We start from the raw sequence: 21,691 nt of genomic DNA on the forward strand, positions 1-21,691 counted from the left end.
AAAATTCCCATAAAGAGTTATTTTATATAAATTTCCTCTGCTCCTTCACTAAGCCCTTCTGATGCTGGGCTAGAATGACAGTTTGTCCTGAGCAAGAGCTGTCCTGGGGTTAATTAATTAGCCTTGGCTTTGCCATGGAACCTATGGTTTCCTCTTACTTTCTCTGGTTCTGAGAGCCCTCCTCTGGGCAAACAAGATGAAATGATTTCTACGGTTCTACTCCTGGTCCCTGGGGTTACAGTGGCACGGGTACACAGGGAAGTAATGTGGTCTGAGCAGACAGCGTGAAGGTGAAGAAACACTAGGGTGTGAGATCAGCACTGAAATGCTCGCTTGGAGAAGTCAGGGAGGCCTGAAAGGGGACAGGTGGAACTAGGGGTAGACGCTTCAGTGACAAGTGGGTTCCAGCCGTCCCGACTGGCAGAAGACGGAATGGGTGGTCTTGGGTGGGAGGGAGTGCGCCCCAGGCCAGGCGGCCACTGGGAGAGGATGCTGCAGGGCAAGTGGTGGGCAAGTCCCTCCCCGGCACCTGCAGATAATGGATGGTTCGGAAGCAGGCAGTCTTTCTTCCATCCATTTCCTCTTCTTCAAAGAAGACAGTGAACTGCGAGGCTGTGCTCCGCCCACAGAAAAGGGAAGTCAGCGCCTTGTTTGTTTTTAAACACTGTATTTTCTTAATTCCTTAAAAATATTTACGACAGTAAAGGTCGTACTGTGTAACGGGGGACAGATGCCTTTGACGTATCCCCTTTCATTTCTACCTCAAAACAAAGTTAAGGCATAAATTACTCGGCTTGGGCACCAGGCGTGCCTCTTGTCCTGTGCCATCATTGGTAGTACCGCTTGTCCCAAGGGCGGGCGGATCACGTGTTTGCCACCGAGGGGTGTCCCTGCACCGGCCTCATTCAGTGCATTCCAGAGAAGACCCCTCAGCAGCGCAGGCCAAACCCTTTTCCGGCGCACGGGTGAATGGGAGAGATGGGAGGTCCTGTGTGCATGTGTGTGGTGGGGGGGGTTGGGGGGACACCCCCCCACCCTCACCCTTGCGCCGGCAGGGGGCTGGCTGCACTGGAAGGCCGAAGGGAACGCTGAGCCATCGGGGTTGCGTCATCCACACGCTTCCGGATGTACTGGGAACAAAAGCGGCGGGGGTGGGGTTGGGGGGGAGATGCAGCTGAAGGGGCGGGGCGGGCCGCTAGCGCGGCGGGGGCGTGTGGGTGACAGTCAGTGTGAGTACGTGGGAGTGCCTCCCCATCTCTGGGTGGGCGGCCCACTTCCCGGGTCCCAGCTGCCTGTCCGTCACAGTCTCCGCGTCCCAGAGTCCTTCTTCATCCCTGGCCAGCAGCTCTCATCATCAAGCTCTTGGGCTCCAGGGACCCATCCCCTGCTTGGGGAAGGGTTAGGCGTGACTCAGGAGCCATCAGCAGCGTGGGGGGTGGGAGGGCAGTGCAGACAGAATTCCGATCTGCCGTCCACGGGGTCCTATGGGAACTAGAGACCTGGCGTGTGCAGAGTGGGTCTGCATTTGCAGTCTTCCTGTGGGTTTCTTCTGAGGATGGGGATGATTAGGAATTCCTAGCACCTTAGTGGTGGGGGTGGCAACTGCCCCTACAGAGCCTGGGAGAGGCTTTGGGGTGTGCCTTGGAAGGGGTCCCTTTGTATCCCTAGGGATCTTTGTTGGAGGTGTCTCAGTTTCCCAGTAGGACAGTCCCTCTTAAATCCGGCTTGAGTTCCCTTCAGAGGGAGCAGGCTCAGTTTCTCAGACGAGGTCGAGTGCACAGCGAGCTGGCATCCTCTCTGCTCCAGCCGGGTGGGGCCGCCGGCCTGGGCCTGCGTGCCACCTGGACCTGGCCCCGTCAACTCGCAGCCTGCTCAGGAGCCTCACTCCAGCGCTTTGGAGGTAGGGTCCAGGCTGGGCTCCCTCCTGCGCTTGGCACTTTTAAAGAAGCCGAGCTGTGGGGAGGCAGAGGCAGACATCTCAGGAGTGGACAGAGTGGACAGAGTGGACAAAGCCACTCCCCCTCGCTGCTCTCTCTCCACTAACTTTCTTAAGCCTTTTTCCCTCAGAAGGCTTCCAGAATACCCCAGCTCAGGATGACGCCGATGACGAGAACTCTCTGTCTCTCCCCAGCTCACTTTTGAGCCTCACAATGGGCCACTTAATCGGTGAGAGGGCCTTGGAACTGACAGAGCTTGGGTTGGGAGGCAAGAAGCCATGCTGTGTGGCCCTGCCCCGGTTAACACTCTTCTCTGGGCCTCTGCCACTTTATCTAGAACAGGAGGAGGTTGAGACCAGGGCTTCTTAACCTGAGGCTCAGAGACAGCAAAGGGCTTTGGAAGGTTTGTTAACAGCCTGACTTTGTGGGAGACATTCTGTGGTTGTGTGTATTGTACTTGCTTTCTGCTGATGGGAGGAACCCTAGCTTTCATCAGGTTCTCAAGGGGACCTACAAAACAGTGGGAGCCATGGGTTGAATGCCCTCTGGTGGCCAATGGGTCAGGATGCCGCTCCCCACCCCTACCCAGTGAGGGCCCTCACCTTCCATAGCGCCAGGACCAGCAGGGCCAGCAGTAGGAGGCCCCCCAGTGTGCTGCCCACAATGATCCAGATGGGAATCTGTGAGTCTTCTTGCTTGGAGATCTCAAAGGTGATCTGCAGGGGGAGGAAGGCGGCCAGGTTAATGGCAGCCTGGGGCAGGGCTGGAGCACAGGAGACACCTGACTCCTGGTGGGACAGCTGTACCCCCTTCCTTAGGGAAAGATGCTAGAAGGTTGGTGGGTGCCACCCAGCCTGCAGAGGTCCCGGAGCTCCCAGCCCCTGCCCAGCAGACACCCGAGTTACGTGGTCCTGCCTCCTGTTGGAGACATTTTCCATCTCTTATTTGCTGCTTCCTTGTTATCTCCCACACTTCTGCATGTTGGCATGTCCCGTGGTTCAACCCCGGGACCGCTCCTCTATCTACAGTCCCTCCCTGGTGAGCTCCAGGCCAATACACCTGACGGGCACTGTGGGCACAGTGCCCAGGGGCCCACAAACATGATCTAACATTTTTAAAATTAGAAGAAATAAATGAATATAATCTTGCATGGATTCTATTTGCCTTTATATGCACAGAGTCATGAAATGGTCATTTAAAATAGTTTTTTCACATTGAACAACAATAAAAAGTGCAAAAAATACATTAAAATAAAAAAGAAATAATTTCTTTCATGGAGGAAGGGGCCCCAAGGGCAAAAGTGCCCAGGACCATGAAAGTCCCAAGGCAGCCCTGGGTGGAGTAAGTCAGAGCTGGAACCATCTGCCCTCCCACCACTCTTGCTTCTACTGCCTGCTTGGACTTTCTGCTGAATTCTAGACTCATATCTGACTGTCTACTTGGCCTGCCTGGCACCTTTAACAGGCCCTGAAACAAACTCTTGAGCTTCCTCCTAACCCTCAAATCTATTCCTTCAATGTCTTGTCCATCAAAGCAAGTGGCAGCCTTGTGCTTCCTTGCTGCTGTTCAGGCCAGAAACCTTGTATTTGCCTCACACCCACTCTGTCAGCAATGTCTGTCCGTTTTACCTTTGAAATGCCCAAAAGGTGGCTCCTCCTGTCACCCCCAGGGCTACCTCCTGGGTCTGGGCACCCTCATCTCCCATCTGGAGACTGCAATAGCCCCCTAACTGCCTCCCCGCTTCTGCCTCAGCTCCTGTAGTCTGCTCTTGGTCTAGCGCCCAGAGGAAGGCAGATCTATGCTCTGCTCTGCTCAGAGACTCCAAGTCTCCTTTCCACCTCACTTGGAGCGAATCACAGAGTCCTTGCCCTGGCCTGCAGGACCTGCACTCTCTGGGCCTGCTTACCTCGCTGACTCTTCTTCTCCTCTCCCTCTCATTCTCTACGCCAGCCCTCCCTCCAGCCATCTGGTGCCCCGCATGCCAAGCACACCTGTTGTAAGGTCTTTGCACTGCTGTTCCCTCTACTGGCATGGCCCACAGTCTCTGTCAGATGTCGCTTTATTGGAAAAGCTTTCCCTAATCTCCCTGAATGAAGCAGCGCCCCTGAGTCTCCACCCTCACATGTTTGCATTATTTCTTTTTGTTGGCAGACCTCAAACCACTTGACACTGTATTTACAGGGATGGGCAAAAGTAGGTTTATAGATGTTTGTATAAAAATAGTACAATAAAATAATAATACAAGACATAAACTGTGTTTTGCATACTCACAACTGTAAACCTACTTTGCTCACCCTCTATTTATGTTAGTTGCCTTCCTTCCCACCTGGGATGTCAGGGCAGCTGGGTCTTAATCTGAATTGCTCACTGCTCACTCCTCAGTGCCAGGCACTGTGCTTGGGGCAGAGGGGAAGCTCAGTCAATGTGTTGAATGACTGACTGATTGACAATAAAGCACAGGTCCCTTGCTGCCTTCTCACCCCTGGCCCCTAGCACACAGCTGAGCCAACAGAGGCTGAAATCTGGGGTTGCTGGATTCAGAAAGAGAAGTGAGGCACCCAGAAGGTTCAAAGGAGATTTTTGGGGGTGGGTGGTAATGGGAGGAGGAGGAGAATTCATTTGAAAGACATGAGCAGGTGTGGAGCAGGGGTGGTTTGTATGTGCGTATGGGTGCCTGTGCCATGCCTCTTCTCTCTGGGTCGCCTGGAAAGTTCCAACACATCTCTCAAGTTCAGCTCAAGTGGGCTCTCTTCAGAAAGCTTTCCTTCATTTGACCACCTCACCTTCCCCCACCCCCAACCTGTCCTTGTTCCTTTGTCTGCCTAAGTTACCTTTGTGTCCCCTAGGGGGCTTGAGTCCTAGGAGGGACACCCCAAAATGCCAAAGGAATGAAGAAATAAAACCACTTCTTGGGTGGGCCCCCTGCACGTACCTGCTGGCTTTGTGTCTGGCACACTCCACCCTGTTTGTGATGGGTATTTGTGTGTTATCTTAAGTGATGGCTTCCCACCCACGGCTGTTTTGCTCTCCAGTGTCTACTGGGGTGGGCCTGGGAGGTTTACCCAGCATCTGGTACTGACTGCTCATCTGGAGCCCAGGCTGGCAGTTTGGGGACATGGCCAGTGGAGGGCAGCAGTGCCTCATGCCTGAGATGCCTCTTTCCAGAGTATTGGACATTTCCTCAAGACCAGCTTCTTATTTCCCCAGGAGAGCACTGCACAGAGCCCCATCCCTTTCCTACACCCTGATTCAAGCCAGTTTGACCTGCGACAGTCTGGATTTACTCACTATATAAAGTTTCACTATCAAGACATCTTGCATCCCTTGGCCTTCACCAATTCCCTTCACACCAGACTTCTAAAGCACAGGTCACACGCATTTCATTAGATGTGATGTGAGAATGGATGGGGAGGACAAGAGTAGGATGATCGTTCTGCTGCCCAAGCCTGCCCACGACACAGCCTCACTACTGCTGGAGCCAGTGAGCCACCCGGCGTGAGGCTGCCCTGGGCTCCCTTCAGTTTCCTGTGGTGGAAAGTACGCAGGTTCCCCTCCTTCCTCAGCTGCTGTGGTGCAGACAGAGCCTGGGGCCCCCCAGGGCTCTAGGCAAATGCCTGCTCCTGTGGCCTGTCCACTTTTGCTCCCAAAGGCCTATTTGTCTTGCTTTTTTCTCTTCTCTGATGCTGCACTAACTGCTGGCAGGTCTGTCCATCTCTCTCCTACAGGAACACACAGCAGAGGGTGTGGGAAAACTGGAGGGGATGGGGTAACCCGCTCCCAAGCGAGCCTGGCTCAGACCCTCTGCAGGGTGCCCAGGGGCTCACCTGGCGGCTGGGATCCTCCTCTCTGAAGATGAAAGGACTGTGGAACTGTCTCTGCAAGACTGCGTTGACCGTGATTTTCATCAACTTGTACTTGAGCTGTATAAACAGAGGTCTTGTCCGAAGCTGGCCCCTCCCCCGGTGGGAGACTCCCAGAACCCTCCTCCTTCCCGTTTCCCTGCCAGCCTAGCCCAGGTGCTGTGCTTACTGCTTTCAGGGACCGCAACCACAGGTTCCCCAGCAGGCGGAAATTGATTTCCTCGTTGGGGGCCAGCCTCACGTTGCAGCTGATGGAGATGACATCAGAGTTGCTGTGATTCTGAAAAAGAAGGTGAGTCTTGAGGGTGAGCACCCAGACTCTAGGGGAGCAAGGAGGCAGAAACCTAGCTATGACCGGAGAGTGTGAGCAAGTGCTTGGGCCACCAGGGAGATGGCTTAGCTATACTGCTAGGTCAAGTGGGGTTTTGGTTTTGGGAGTGGAGGGACAAAGGACAAGGGACAAGGGGAGAGATGGAGGTAGGAGACACATGGGCTAAGGCTGCTAGGGGGTGGCTGGAGGGCAAGGTAAGGACGGTATAGCCAATGCTGCATTTGAAGTTGTGCATAATGGGTGTATTCTGGGGACAGAATTTTGGTTCAGTGTTAGGGAACCTGTAAATGTCATTACCATACAAATAGATTAAAGGAAAAAAATAGATAATTACTGTAACAAAGGCAGAAAAAGCATTTTAGGAAATCTAACTTCAGTTTATGATAAAAATTCCTTAGGAACTTCCTGAATCTGAGTAAAGGGCATTTACAAAAAAAAAACCTATGGTGAATATCATATTTAATAATCAGAAAACTAAAAACAATTCCTTTAAAATCAGGATCAAGACAAGACTCATTATTTCTTCTTGCCATTATCCTGGAGGTTCTAGCCAGAGCAATAAGACAAGAAAAACAATTTATAAGGATTGAATGATAAAGCTAAAGCTATTATTATCAGCAGATAATGTGTCTTAATGGAAAACCCAAACAAATCATCAAAAAATTATTAGAATGCATTAGGATAAAGTTATTTGTGTCACTCTTTTGCACCCATTTCAACCCTATCCAAGCCCAAGTCTTCAGTAAAATGTACTACATTAAAAAATGCTTGTATAAAGCACTTGTTTGGGGAAATCAAACTAAAACAGCTAAGATTTTTGTCTGGGTAAGGAATAGTGCAAGCATGCACAGAAATAGGCATCTGGGGACAGAGGTAACTGTGAGAACATACACCTGGAAACAAGAAGGTGTCTGAGGGAGGGCTTTGGGAACTGAGCTGAGCTGCCTTTCATGTCCAGGGGCACAAGGAGGCCTCAGTTGGTGTGGTCAATGTCTCCAATACAAGTCATGCATGTTCTGGCCCCCATAGCAATGATCTATGTGGCTTCCTCTCCTCCCTCTGTTATCTGTATCCCATGGGTTTCTTAGGCTCAGGTGCAAGTCCACTAGCCACTGTCATTGTTGTTACTTCTTCTTCCTCTTCCTCTTCATCTTCTTCTCCTTCCTTCTCCTCCTCTTCTTCCTCTTCTTTTCCTTTTCCTTCTTCCTTTCCTTCTCCTTCCTCTTCCTCTTCTTCTTCCTTCTCCGCTTTTTTCTCCTCCTCCTCTTTTACTTTTTAACCCCTTTCATCCATTCTCCCATCCCCACCCACTGCCTCTGGCTGTGACCAATGTGTTCTCTGTATCTATAAGCTTTATTTTTTTAAGATTCCACATATAAGTGAGATAACACCATATTTGTCTTTCTCTGTCTGACATATATCACTGGCATAATGCCCTCAAGTTACATTCATATTGTTGCAAATGGCAAGATTTCCTTTCTTTTTTATGCCAAGTAATACCCTGTTGCATATATACACCACAATTTCTTTATCCACTGATGGACACACAGGTTATTTCAGTGTCTCGGCTGTTGTAAACAGTGTTGCATTGAACATGGGAGTGCTTCATGTTTCCAAATCCTCTCACTGTTCTTTTACTGGAGTTCGTCTGCTCCTGTTGCCATTCTCTGACATGTATCACTGGCTTGTTCCCTGGCTCCTTAGGTACCCGTTCTTGTGTCTCCTGAGAGATGATGAGCTCACTGAGGGCAAGAAGTATCTTTTCCTTGTTCTGTTCCTTCTTGGTTTGAGGCTGGGCATAGAGGTGCTTAACAGACTTTTCCTGACGAACTATAGGCTATGGACAGAAAGAGCCCTGGGAGCTCAGGCAGCAGCACTCTCTCTTCCCCTCCCTCAGGGCCCTCGGGCTGGGTCACACTCACCAGCTGTGGGGCACGACTCAAGTCTTCCTCCATCGGGGAATGCCGGTACTCAGTGCTGTTTCCCCAGATGTTACAGGACGTGTTCACCTGCGCGAGGATGCACACAGCCAGCTTCACAAGCAGCACTCGCAAACTCAGCATCTGGGTGTTCCCTCCTCCCCCTCCTCTTCCAGAGAAGGCCCACCAGGCCTGGTTTGAGGAGAAGGAGCTGGGGTCTGAGCACTTGGGACACACCTAGGGGTATGTCTGTCTCCTTCTGGTCCCCTTGCCTCTCAGCCAGCTCCCAGAGGGCAGCGGTACCTGGTCAGTGAGGAAGTCCTTCAGTATCAGCAGGCGGTTGCCACCCCTGGTGGCGATGGGCACGGTGATCTTCATCATGACTCCATGGATGGGGAACAAACCCAGGTTTTGGATCTGTGGCCGAGAGGGAGGAGTCAGTGCACCAGCAGCAGCTGGGGGAGAGGTGGTGGAGGACAAGGTTTGCAGGGGCCAGCCAGCCCCCGAGGGCTGTGATCCCTCAGCTGGGCTGGGGAAAAGGCCCTTTAAGCCCCCTGGTATTTTCACTGTGGGAGCTTCCAGGCTCTGCCAAGTCACCCTGGGGGCTGCAGGGATCCTGACAGGGGTGGGCTTTTTCAAGCTGAGGACAAGTCCTTGCAGGGAGGGGTGTGGGGAGCATGTCTGGAGAGCAAGGGCCACTTCCATTTCCGACTGCTCTTGGCTCTGGGGGATTTTGTTGCCTGGCACTGGTGGTTACCCTGGGGTTGGAGATGGTGACAGCCATTAATTTATTATGAGATAATCATCAGTTAATGAAGGATATGAATGTGACTGTGTGGTAGTTCACATTCTAGCTGTGACACATTTGGTGTTAGAGCCACGGTAATAAAGAGGAGGACTCTGGAATCAGAAAGACTGGGACTATAACTCAGGGCTGCTGCCATGGGAGAGCTGCGTGGCCTCAGGCAGGCTATTAAACCTCTGTGGGACGAGCCCTCCAGGTTTCAGCTGTCTGCCTGCCTCTGGTTCTCACACGTGGGTTCGGGGTGGGGAGATCGCAGGGCCACCGTGGCAGACACTGCTAAGCTGCCTACTCATGCTCCTTCTCCCGCCATCTTTAGTGACAGAAACCAAGACAAAAAGCCTCATTTCCTAGGCTCCCTTATAGCTAAATCAGAAGGTTCTGGACAATGGGGGAACAGCCAAGGAGTATGTTCCTGCTCTTTGTCCCTTCCTTCTTCCTGCTGCCTGGAAGGAAAACATGGCGGCTGGACGGCAGCCAGCTGGGGCTGTGAGGGGGACTTGAAGTTGCTACTTGCACCTTGAGGACAGTGGGACATAAAGACAGGAGACCCAACTGGGTGACTTTGTGAAGCTGTCAACTCAGGACTTTTTGTATGGGGGAGAGTAACCCCTGGTGTGTTTAGAGCACTGTTTTTTTAAAAAAATAAGAAAAGAATGCCCTGACCAGCATGGGTCAATGGGTTGGGCATTGCTTCACAGACCAAAAGGTCTCAGGTTCAATTCCTGGTCAGGTCACATGCCAGGGTTACTGACCAGGTCCCAGGTTGGGGGCATGGGAGAGGCAACTGATCAATGTTTCTCTCACACATCAATTTTTCTTTCCTTCTATTTCTCCCTTCCCCTCTTTCTAATATAAATAAATAAATAAATCCATCTTAACAAATTAAAAATAATATTGTATGCAGTCACACTTAGTTTTCACTGATACGCTCTTGCAGTCTAGCCCCGTTAGCTTCTGGAAGAAGACTGGGAGGCCCAGAGGGAGGAGGCGACTTGCCTAAAGTCATCCAGTGAGTGGGTGGCAGGGCTAAGGTGACCCTGAGCACTGGTACTGATTTCAGATTCCTCCCCTCCTAAATGCGGGGTCCTCGCCCCCTGACCTTCACCCTCTGCCTGGCTCCCCTCTGGCCTCACCCTGAAAATACAGTCGAAGGGCGGCCCAATGCCATCATATCTCTCCAGGGAGCTGTTGGGCTTGACCTCGTAGTGGCTGAGGCTGCTGCTCCTGCAAGGACAGAGGACAGGGCTGCCGTGAACTCAGTGAATGCTGGCTAGATGGATAAATGAATGAAAGAGGGTATGGGCATGGGCCCGTCTCCCCCTACACCACAAAAACACAGGTTTCCTCCAGCGTCCATTGGGAGCGCTGTGGTGGGAAGGTGAGGCCCGGCAGGAATAGATGCTGAGGTCGGCCAGTGATATCTGCCTGGTGCGTGAGATGGGCACCAGCCAGAGGTGCCAGTTATTCCCAGCCATGCCCTTGCCTCTCAGCCCAGTGGTGTGGCCTGTTTTTGTACTTGAACTTGCCCACTATGTGCCATTCCAACCTTGAGCGGTCATGAGAAAGCCTGAACTTTCTTTCCTTGTGTTTGCTGTTCTATCCAGATGCCTCCCTCTGCCTGGGAGCTCTCGGAGAACAGATAGAGCCAGTGGCACACCCAGGGGTGTGAGCATTGTGAGCGCCCTGTCTAGGGAGGGGCATTTTCTCACTCACATTGCTTACAACTTCTGGGAGAGGTGGTAATGAAAAGCAGAAGGACTTTGTAGGTTTTATTACTATTTTAAAATTCTCCACAGATCATGCCCTACTTACAGCCTGCACCTGGGGTAGCTACCTCCTGCTGCCTGGCCCTCCGCCTTTGTCCCTGTTGGGCAGGCGTAGGTCAGGTCTGTGTCTCTTCCTCCCTCTGTTTTGATACCAGGTCCCTACCATGGATCAGGGAGCTGCACCCTCAGACCCCTTAGGGACACATTTGGCTCCATCGCATAGTCCCTCAGCGCTGGGGCCGGCTCCCAGGACCTCTGACCCTATCAGGGCCTCACAGAGGGTGTCCCACCTGAGACCTCACTCCTCCATGCCTCCCCTTCCCTGGGGCCCCAGGGCCTCAGCCCACCTGGTGAAGAGAATGTCGGTCTCATATTTGAGATGGAAGCGCAGGAGGGCTGTGTTGTCTTCCTTGGTGCTCTCCTCTTCATCACTGTCACTGCAGGGACAGCCAGGCAGCATGGTGGGGAAGGAACCTGCCCTCCCTCCACCCAGCCCTGCCAGCATCTAGCATGCAGACTGGCCCAGTGCGGCAATGGGTCTGCCTCAGACTGGGAAGGAGCATCCTTCCCCTCCAGGCTCATGGCGCTAGAACAGGAGAGAAAGGGCTGGGGCAGCAGGGGAACTGGGGATGTCAGCTTTTCTTTTTCTTTTATATTGGTTAATAAAATTATGTAGATTTCATTCTATAATTCATCATCTGTATATTGTATCCTGGGCTCATTGCCTGAAATCAAGTCTCATTCTATCACCATTTATCCCACTTTCTCTCTTCTACCTCATGCTGCCTTTTTCAGGGCAGCTCATCTGGGCTGGTGTGGGGCGGGAAAGGACTTTGGATGGAAGCTGGGAGGACCAAGCGGGCTTGGCCATTAATTTCAGTCCCTCTCAGGTGCGCTCCCTCCTGGGGCAGAGGGGCAAACCCTGCGCAGTGGGCCTGGATGGAGATGATGCCTGTGGGACTGAGCATCCTGGTCTGTCCAGGTGAGGGGCAGACAGCGAGGAATTCTCAGTAGAACCGTTTATTTATCCCTGAACCGCCCCCCTGGAGTTGTCTGGGGTGGGGCAGCACCCACTGGTTGGCTCAGGTGTTTTGCTGCCTTGAAAAGACTAGAGAGTGAAATTAGAGACCTTTGGAGGGAGTTTTGTCAAATGTGCTGCCCTTCGTAGCACCAATAGGAGCAGAAAAAATAATTTCAGACTTAAAAAGGTAGAATTTCCTCTTGTTACGTACACCGAGTTTTATCCCCTTTGGGAGCCCCACCCCAGGACAGGGGCTGCACTAGACACCACAGTGTCTCCCCTGCACGTGCCTGGCTCACAAACACCCACAGCTGTGCAAAGACACCGCCGTGCAAGTGCATTCATTTTCCCGTGAGAACAGGAAGAGTGTGAGGGAGGCCTTCAGATACCGATACATCTTACAAACTTTTTCATGTCAAATGAGAGTTCCACCCAAATGCACGGTTTATTTAACCCTGGCACCTGCTGGCGTGTTGGTCCCCATTGCTCCTTCCGTGACCTCTGTCCCAGTGTGTGTGTGTGTGTGTGAGTGTAGGAGTGTGCATATGTTGGAATGTCTGTGTTTGGGTTGCCTTCAGTATTTATTTCTCAGCATGGAGAAGTTCCTGGGAGGGTTTGGGGCGTGTACAGGCTCCACAGCTGTCGGATCCCTCCCTGCCTCCCTCCTCCCTTCCCACACAGAGGCAAGTCTGTGAAAGAGAAGAATGTTTACTACTGACACAGGGTGATTCATGGTGTCAACCAATAGCAAACTCCCTGGGAGGGAGGGAGACAGACCGACAGACAGGCAGACCTACCTACATAAAGTAAGGGGAGCCTTTTTAAAAATGAAAACACTTCCAAGGGGAGAGAGGTGACCAGGACAGAAAGAACCTGGACAAGGAGTAGGACAACTAGTTTTCAGCTCTCAGTTGTATTATGTATGTGCTGTGTGTCACTGGGAAATTCACACAACCTCTCTGAGACTCAGAGAGGTTACGTGAATTTTCTTACCTGTAACTTGGAGGTGGGGTGGGGAATAACTCCTGCTTTACCGGTCTTAGGGGGCTGCTTGTGAGGATTGACTGAGATATTATATGTAAGTGCTTTATAAGTGTAGGGCTTTGAAAGAGCTGCTGTGTAAAATACAACACAAAGATGCAGGTATCATTTGCATCCAAGTCACCTAGGAGTGAATGTGGCCGCCCTGCAGGCAGCAGGTCGGCCCACATTTGGGGACTGACCAGGGGCCCTCCCCGGTTAAGGCAGTTATAGACAGGGATGGGGACAGGGCTTGGTAGGAGATTCAGTGTAGGCAGGGGCAGAATGGGGCCAGGAGAAGTGTGCTGGGAGGGAGAAGGAGCCGCCAAGGCCCTGACCTGCCTGCTGTGAGCTGGATCTCCAGGTGGTGCAGGAAGATGGATTTGCTGAACTCGAAATCCAGACGGAAAGCCACCTGCAAGTTAGAAGTCACTGGAACTAGGGCAGCTGGACACTGCCTGTGTGGACATTGCAGGGCAAGCCCTGACCTGCTCACCCCAGCCCACTGCATGCTTGGCTGAGCCCTGCTGGCTGGGAGTGGGCTGGGGGAAGGGAAGGAGCTGGGCCTGGGGCTGCTGAGGGGGACATGCAGCCAGACAAGAGCTCCTCTGCTGGGAGTTCTTGACTAGTGGGGCAGCCCCTCCTTCTTCCTCCTCCTTTTTTAACTTTTAACAACAGGCAGCTAGAAGGCAGCAAGTTCAACTTCTGACTTTGTGCAGGATTTGGGTGGGGAGGGCTTGCCGGCGGGAAGGAGGGCTGGCTGTCCTCATGCAGCATAGTATGGGGGGTCCAGACACGGGAGGAAAGGCAGGCCCTCCCAGCCCTTGCTTTTGTGTGTGGTGGGAGGCGAGGCCACGGAAGGGCGGTGGCTGCCCAGGGCCACCCAGCGGGTTAATCAGCCCTCCTGCCCCTCTGACGGCTTCCCTTCCCTGTGTCTGGGAGTAGGTCTAGGTCCCGGACTGACTGTGGCCCTATGACCTCTGACCCTCCTCACTGCCCTCCCCACTTTGCACAGACCACTGTGCTCTTCCCAGGTCTGACCCTCCTGGAGTTTCCCTGGAGACCTGGGGTCCCCTTCTCCCAGGGAGGGGCAAGGGTCGGGGGGGGGGGGCTTGTGCTCTGATCTACCCCCCACCCCTACCTCAGGCTCACTGGAGAGCCCCTGGTTTGCCAGAGTTGCACCCTGAAAGTGAGATCCTGACTTGCGTTCCACTGGGGAGGTTCCTTGAGCCCGAACCCCCTCCCCCACCTCCTCCCCTTCCTCAGCCTCGAAGCCCCTGCTCTCCAGCTGGCTCCTGCCTAAGCTGCCCTCTGTCTGACCCCTGCTTCACATGCAGCATGGCCTCAGTTCGGTCTTCTCTTGCTGCAGAACCCCCAGTGGCTGCCCACTGCTCAGGGGTGATGGGCAAATGTGCCCCAGGCCAGAGTTTGCCTCCCTTCCCCTTGCGTTCCCTTCACGTCACGGAGCTTACATTCCTGTCGCATGCACTTTGAAGCGTGTGGCAGGTGCTTGAGAAATGTTAATTTTTCTCCCATGCAGAGCACAAGGACAGAGGCTGGACATTGAGTTTAAAGGAGTCTAAAGGACAGTGGAATAATGGGCTGAGGGTGGTGGGGGTGGGAGTGGTAGTTCTGCCCCTGAGGTGAAGGGGAGGGGCCTGGGGCACTCCTGGGTGGGCTCTCTGCCGCCCTGGAGATGGCTGGTTGGTTAGAGTGTTTGAAAGTCACTGCATGGGAGAATAAATGAACATGCTTAAAACCCACGCTCAGGCCTCTCCATCCCTCCCCAGTCCTCCCCTCTGCTCGCTTCCATTTCTCTTGCCTCACTGTTCCACCCTCGTCCCTCCCCAAACTGCCCTCAGCCTCAACCTTGGCCTTGGCCCGGAAGAAGGGGTAGCTGACATTGCAGACTTTCTTGTGGAGTCTCCTCTCCTCGTTCACGCACTCGATGCTGCCATCGGAGTCATCCTGTGGGTGAGTGGGGGGTACGGGGGCAGCAGTTAGGTGGGGCCTGAAACCCAGGTGTGGGGGCTGCCCTCAGCCCCCACTTTCCACACTGAAGCTGCAGCACAGGCCTTCTGATGCCAGGACCACTGAGACCCTGGAGGCCGGGTGTGGCAGTGATGGGGACACGCTCAGTGCTGCTGGGTTGTGGAAAGAGTGGTCAGGCACTCCTGGACATGCCTTCTCTTGCCCTCTGTCTCAGCCCCAGACACAGGACTTATCATCTCCCTTACAGGTCGGGGCACTGAGCCCAGAGGCAGGAAGTAACTAGCTCAGGCCACCGGAAAGTGGCACAGAGCTGGGGTTCAGAGGCCCTCTGGTCTGGCTGTTCCGGCCCCCTCTGGTTTTGCAGCCCTTTCATAGACCACATGTCTTTCCATCAGGATTGCAAAGGATCTCTTTGAGCCAAGAAATGAGGCTTCTGGGATCTTGCATAACTTTGTAATCCACGGTAACCACGGGCAGGTTGTGGGTTGACTCCTGGTGGAGACTGTGGGGGACTTTTCTGAGGCTCTGTTCCGCCTCCCCCAGTGCAGGGCTGCTCCCTGGTCAGGGACTCTCCTGAGCCTCTGCCACCACCAGACTGGCAGGCAGCGAGGGCTTCTTTCTCTTTCCTTTTCCTTGTGGCTATGCCCCTCCAAACCCTCCCACCACCGTCTGGTTCCCTACTCTCAGCAGGTCACTCACTGGCTGCTGGACATTGAGAAACGGCTGATAGTTTAGGGGGGAAGGCCACCAGGCTCCCCAACCTGATGGGGTTCAGCTGGGCTAGCAGGGTGTCCCTCAGCATGGGTCCAGGGGGAAGGGACTCACACACTGTGTTCTAGCGAGATGCTGCTGGTTGACTGTGCACTCATTTGTTTGGGTTTCATTTTGCTCATCTGTTAAATGGGAATGATAGTACCTGCTGCATTGAATTGTATGAGGATTAAATGATACAATGCATGTAAATGCAGGGCCTTGTTCAATGCCCAGACTTGCGAATCATTCCATGTGTGGCAGCAGTCACTATGAGGGTTATTTGTACCTGTTGTGGGCACTGCACCATTGGGCACAGCATGGGCACATGCATGTGTGGATGTACAGGTGTGTTTGGAGGGTCTGCGCATAGGTACATGGGTGTACATGTGCCCAGTTGCATGTGTGCATAGGACATGTGTTTCCTTGGATGTATATGTGGGTTTGTGTGTTTTGCATGTGTGTGAACTGAGTGTGTGTGATAAACGGACACACCTGTATTTGGCTGGGAGGTGCCTCCTGTGCTACAGCTTCCCGTGCCTGGGTGGTGGGGCGGCGTGGGGGAGGGGCGGAGGAGAGGGTGTTAATCCCACGCTGCGCTGGGACAGATGGGTGGCCTCGTGAAGGAGCCAGGCCACAGGCCAGCCCTGCACACCACCACCGGGTGCGCTCTACAGAACGTTTCCCCCTTTCCTCTTCCTTCCTCACTCCCCAAGCCCTTCTGTGCCACAGAAACAAAACTCCATGATTCTTTCCTGCTGGGGCTGTGAATGGGCACAGGGCTATAAAATCTGGGCCAGGGAAGCAGGAAAAAGTGGCCTCATGTTTGGGGCTCAATTTTCCCTAAATACCTTAAATCCAGACCCAAACCCCAGGGCAGAGGAGGGCTGGGAAAGACCATCAGATGGGCTCTTCACCTGCACTCAGGTTGAGGAGGGGGTTTGCGTGGGGGCCCAGGCCTGCGCCGGACAGAGGAACTGAGTGTGGGCGGTGTGGCGCTGGGTGGCTCTGCAGTGGTGGTGAGGACAGAGGTGCTGACCCTGGCCGCCGCACTCTGGGCTGCACATGGATATGTGGAGGTTTGTGAGAACAGGGATGGTGTCTGAGGGGACCTGGGACCCCACCGCCACCAGCATCCACACATGACAACAATGTCTTCGTTTAACTCAACAAACATGTCTTGAGGGTTTTCTATGTGTCTATCCCCAGCTTGGCCCTGGGGACAGACGTGGCTAAGACAGGGCACTTGCGCCCTCAGAGCTCAGGGTTTCCACAGCGTGGCCTTTGGACACTGGTGATTTTCTTGGGTTGCACACCGGGCTGTGCCGGAGAGCTCTGCAGGGCCCCACGTGGCCTTTGGGGCCTTTGGGATGGTATCACACAGAGCGTGACATGAGGACTATGACCTGTCACAAAGTGCAGGCTCAGGGGCCAGCTGCTAGGTGGGAATCCTACTCAGTGACTTACCAGCTAGGGGGTCCTCGTCAGACCTTTTAACGTTCTCTGTTCCTCAGCTTTCTCCGCAGTAATGTGGGGATACTATCACCACTACCACCATTACTACCACCTTCACCTCCACCACCACCTCCACCACCACCTCCACCACCTCCACCACCATCACCATCACCACCCCCTCCCTCACCATCACTGCCACCACAAGCTTCACTGCCACCAGCACCAATTGCCACCATCACCACCACTACCAACATCATTGCTAAGAGGTGAGCACAGTACCTGGGCATTGCTAGTGGTTACTAAGAAGGAGCAGTCGCTTGTTGGGCATAGGAAGGAGGGAGTCCTAGGCAGGGGACCATGGCAGGCAGGACCTTGGTGTGCTGGGGAGCAGCGGTGGCGGGTGGAGCTAAGGGTATGGAGGCGAGTGCAGAGGTGGCAGATGGTGGGTGGGGAAGCAGGGAAAGGCCCTGTGTGCCATAATAAGGAGCTTGAAATTTATCGTGAGAGCAGCTGGGAATGATGGGAGGTATTGAAGTGGGGGTAAGCTGTTCTGATTCTTGTTGGAAGGCTCCTTCTGAGAGAGCCTGGGGGATAAACTGCAGGCGGAGGGGGCGTGTGTGCACGTCTGTGTGTGTGAGGGCCAAGGGCACAGGCTGAAGGGCCTTTCTCCCCGTGTTCCCGAAGGGCTCAGACCCCTCTCCTGGGGGTTCTTGGGCCAGCAGCACACCGACTTCACCGGGGCAGCTGTAAAAGCACAGGGATCTGGGCCCCATCCCAGACTGTCAATTAGGATTTGGGGGAGAAGTCTGGACACAGGAATTTTTAAGCCCCAGGTGATTCTAACACTCAGCCAGCCAGGTGCCTGCCTGGACCCTTCCTCTCCCACCTCTGCCCTTTACCCCAGGCAGGCAGGCTGGGCAGGTCGCCATGGTCTTACCTTCTGGATCAGGCTGGCAAACTGCAAGTTTGCTGACTGTGAAATATTTAGGACCGTGCTATAGGCATTTTCGCCCCTGTTCTCCAGCACGGCCTCCACTGCCACCCGCCGGCGCGTGCTCTCTACGATGAAAACCGTGGTGTCAAAGGACAGCGTGTACGCGGAGCAGTCCCGAGCAGGCTTCCTCAGCGCCCTCTGGCAGTACTCCCTGCAGGAAAGAGAGCCACCCGGGGTCAGCGGAAGGGGGCGTGCAGGGCAGACTACTCATGTTTCACCTTCGTACTCAGCACATTTCCCTTCAGGCTTTGGCTGCCAGGAAGCTCAGAGCTAACTGTGAAGACAATTCTGATGATTAGCTTGGATGCTTGGAACAGTTGCTTCTTCATCCTTCTACAAGGTTTGAATGGGCTATTTCTACTTATTGTTTATGTCGTGGTGTATATATCTTCTGTCTAAATCATCACATAGTTGTTCAAAAGTTGAGCACGAATTATTTGAAAATATATTACATTCATTTAAAATAGGATATTGTTTCTTATTTTCCCTTGTGTATTAGTTTGTTTCCTCCAGGGGATTGTGGGCTCCTTCTGCCCGTCTCCTTAGCATGAAACTCAAGCGGTCAGTCAATAAACCTTAAACATCACCTCGTGTGGGGTGGAGGATGAGGACCTGAATCTCCAGGCCCCTGGCCTCCACCTTTGGCAGTTTTGTAGTGTGGGTTCCAAAGGAAGGGTCCCTTTTACTGAGCAGTTTGAAGACATTGGTCCAGACCAGTAGCATGCACTTTACAGAGCAGGTACCTGGGGCCCAGAGAACGAAGAACTTGCCTGAGGTCACACAGGAGTTAGAGGCAGAGCCTGGGTTAGACTCAGGCTCCAATATCAGTGTTTCATCCATGCTGCTTATGAGGAGGATGTGCAGGAAGTAATCCAGGGCCCTGGGGGTGCTGGCTCCCCCAGCAGGGAAGGAAGAGGACTCGGGGTAGGGGCAGGGAGGAGCCAAACTCACATGGCTGTGGGCAGGTCACTGCGGGCATCCAGCAGGAGGTCAGGGACGCAGTGCTCGTCCTCATTGCAGCCATTCCAGAAGGGGACCTGGGCCAGGGAGAGCCAGGGGTGGGCGGCTGGCTGGGAAACCCCGCAGCCTGGAGCCCGTCTCTGCTGCGGGCCATCGGTCACCCCCGCAGCACACCAGCTCCTCTCTCTGTTGCACTAGATGTGGGCTAAGTCTTTCCTGCCCTTTCGCAGACACCACACAGCTGCTTCTCAGGCTCGATTTTAACTTGTTTAAAATAGGGCTCAAAATTCAACTCTTTCTGGGTCCCTCCCAGTTTTTAACTGAGTTGGTAGCACAAAATACCCACTCACACAGCAGAGCAGTTCCAGTGAAAATCTACTGATCGTCCACTGGGTCGGGGCCAGGTCTGTGATACCAGGGCTATCGGATAAGGAAGACACGGCTGCCGCTCTCAGCTCATGGGAAGACTGGTGTGTGAACAAATAAGTACAGTGTGAAATGTGCAAAGAATAGAAACCTGTGTGATGAACCGAAGAGGCAGAGGAGAGGAAACAGTTCTTTTGCCTGTAGATGGTCAGAGGAAGCTTCTGGGAAGCTCAGGGAAGCTCTGAAGGATGACCGGTTATCTGGATGGAGCGGAGGGAGAGGGGAGTGTAGGAGGAAGGACGAGCCTGTGCAAAGGTCCTGAGACGTGAAGCAGCACGGGGAGTTGGGGTGATGGCAGGTGATCTGGTGATGCTACAGGGAGGGGTGGAGGAGGTGGGAGTGCGCAGGGGCCTCGGGGTCACGCCTTTCAAGTGACAGGACCCACTGACCGCTTTGGACAGGAGGGTGTCCTTCCAGACCTGTATACTGAGGGCTCCCGCTGGCTTCTGTGGGTGGGTGAACTTGAAGAGTCAAGGCCACAGGCAGGGAGACCATGGAGGAGTTTCCCTGAAATGTTTCCGAAGGGGTTGATGCGATTGGTGTTGGTGTGGTAATGGGCGTGGAGAGGCGAAAACAGGTCAGGGACCTCGAAGGTGGGATCGGTAAGACCTGGAGTTTCTCGGGGCAAAAGAGTCCAGGGTGTTGGCTGAGTTTCTCTTTCAGTGTCTGGAAGGATGGCCGCACCATTCATTCATAAGCAGAAGGAGAGGGGCATGCTCAGGCCTCTGGACACTCAAATCTGGAGCTGGGGGGCAGCAGCTGGCGGGACCAAGAGCACAGCCCAAACCCAGGGTGCCGGGAACAGGTGCCACGGCGGCCACGCACACCCTCACCTCATTAACTGTTCTCGAAGGGGAGCTCCTGGCCTCTACTTAGATCCACACACGGTGAGTGAGACACACTGCCATGGAGCCCGCCCCGCGGCTCCCCCCTCGCAGGTGGGTCTGCACCAGAAGCAGGCGCACAGTGATGGCACCGGGAAAGGAGGCCGCACAGCCATGTGAAGTAGGGCAGAAAGAGGCCAGTCTGAGAGGGGCCGCAGTTCAAGACACTGGCAGCCTCAGGGGCTTCTCTGGGTTGTAGTAACCGTGCCATTTTGGTAATTTCAAGTCTCCATTAAAATATCCCCCACTTCTGCCCAGCATACTCTGAGAAGTGTGAAAACTGCGTAGCAGTAACCTTTGGGACAATCTCTACCCAGTTCATTGAAAGGAATAACTTGATGGGATGAGCAGTTGCTGTGCTCCATTGTACCGAATGGTGCATCCCCGGGAGGTGAGACACTACAGAGCAGTGCTGGGCGTTGAGTAGATGCTAGGGAAGAATCTGTGTCAGAGTGACGGGGAGAATGTTTCTAATTTGCGGGGGGCTAGAAATCCAGATTCACAGGATTTCTAGAAGTTTAGCTGCTACTCAAAGCCCTCAGTAGCAGGCCCAGACTGTCTCCCAGCCCTCTTCCTCACCTCTTCCTCACACATCCCTCCACTCGCTATCACGCATGTCCACACCTTGGCTACGCTGCCCGCCCGTGCTCCCAGAGTGACAGCCCATTCTCTCCATCTCTGCATATCTAAGGCCTGTCTACCCTTTAAGGTCCAGTTGAAAGCCACTGCCTCCAGGAAGTCCCCCTGCCTCATCTTCTGGCTGCTCGATTACACTTCCTCTGAGCTCTTCCGCCTGGCCCACAATCTCGCCCTGAGGTCACCGCGTGGGAGCGGAGAGCGCCCTGCACATGAATCCGCACCACGTGCTTCCACGTGATGTGCTTCCACGTGCTTTCCCTTCCACCTGCGTGTAGAATGGGCGACATGCACTCACTCACGCACTTGCTGTCAAGGCTTTGTGACTACTGTGGTGGGAAAAGCATGAAGGACTTAGTGCCCCCAGCTTCCCCCTCCCCTGGGTTTGCCAGTCCATCCCCCTCCCTCTCTCGAACTGCATCTCAAGGCAACCTCTCCTGTGTTTGGGACTCAGGATCAGGGAGAACGGGGAAGAGTGTGGCGGTCGAGGGCTGGGTGGTGGAGTGTGGAGGTCTGGGAAAGAGGGGGTGCCAGAGGAGCTGGGGTGGGGGTCTGGTAGGGGTGGACAGACTCGAAGAGGGGATTTTCAGAAGAGCTGCTGGAGCCCTTTCACGCTGGAGAAATACACGTAAGAATGTGAGTATCTGGAATTCTGTTTGCCAGCTGGATTCCATACAGGAACCCTCAGAGACTGGCCTCACGGGTCATGGTGCCGAAAGCCTTGGGGAGTATTTTAGAGTTATTTGCTGAATCCTGAGGGTTCAGGTGTGGGGGACCCCATTTCAGCTGCTCTCCCCGCACAGCTCTGACGGGGGCGGTGGCTGCCTGATATTTCCTTTGAGCCAATGGATGGCGGATGTAGGGAGTGGCAGATGCAGGAGCATCTGGTGTCGGGTTCAGAGGATTCCGCTGGTCCCTCGAGCCAGGGGTTAGAC

At 53.9% G+C, this 21,691-nt stretch overlaps 1 protein-coding gene across 1 annotated transcript in view; it reads right to left on the bottom strand.

Moving 5' to 3' along the window:
• Positions 1-1,185: 1,185 nt before the first annotated feature.
• ITGA11 (integrin subunit alpha 11) overlaps positions 1,186-21,691 on the bottom strand; it is a 115,854-nt gene continuing 95,348 nt past the window's right edge. The window contains exons 19-30 of the mRNA XM_037054224.1: positions 18,802-18,887; positions 17,794-18,001; positions 14,529-14,627; positions 12,998-13,074; positions 10,966-11,055; positions 9,986-10,076; positions 8,351-8,464; positions 8,051-8,137; positions 5,967-6,077; positions 5,762-5,857; positions 2,540-2,653; positions 1,186-1,953 (exon numbers count right to left, since the gene is read on the bottom strand). Of these exons, the coding sequence (XP_036910119.1) occupies positions 1,882-1,953; positions 2,540-2,653; positions 5,762-5,857; positions 5,967-6,077; positions 8,051-8,137; positions 8,351-8,464; positions 9,986-10,076; positions 10,966-11,055; positions 12,998-13,074; positions 14,529-14,627; positions 17,794-18,001; positions 18,802-18,887 (1,245 nt within the window). The 3' untranslated portion in view covers positions 1,186-1,881. The remainder of the gene's footprint in view (positions 1,954-2,539; positions 2,654-5,761; positions 5,858-5,966; positions 6,078-8,050; positions 8,138-8,350; positions 8,465-9,985; positions 10,077-10,965; positions 11,056-12,997; positions 13,075-14,528; positions 14,628-17,793; positions 18,002-18,801; positions 18,888-21,691) is intronic.

This window comes from Sturnira hondurensis, unplaced genomic scaffold, assembly GCF_014824575.4.
Source record: "Sturnira hondurensis isolate 20B ecotype Veracruz unplaced genomic scaffold, ASM1482457v3 Scaffold0008196, whole genome shotgun sequence".
Lineage (NCBI taxonomy): Eukaryota > Metazoa > Chordata > Mammalia > Chiroptera > Phyllostomidae > Sturnira > Sturnira hondurensis.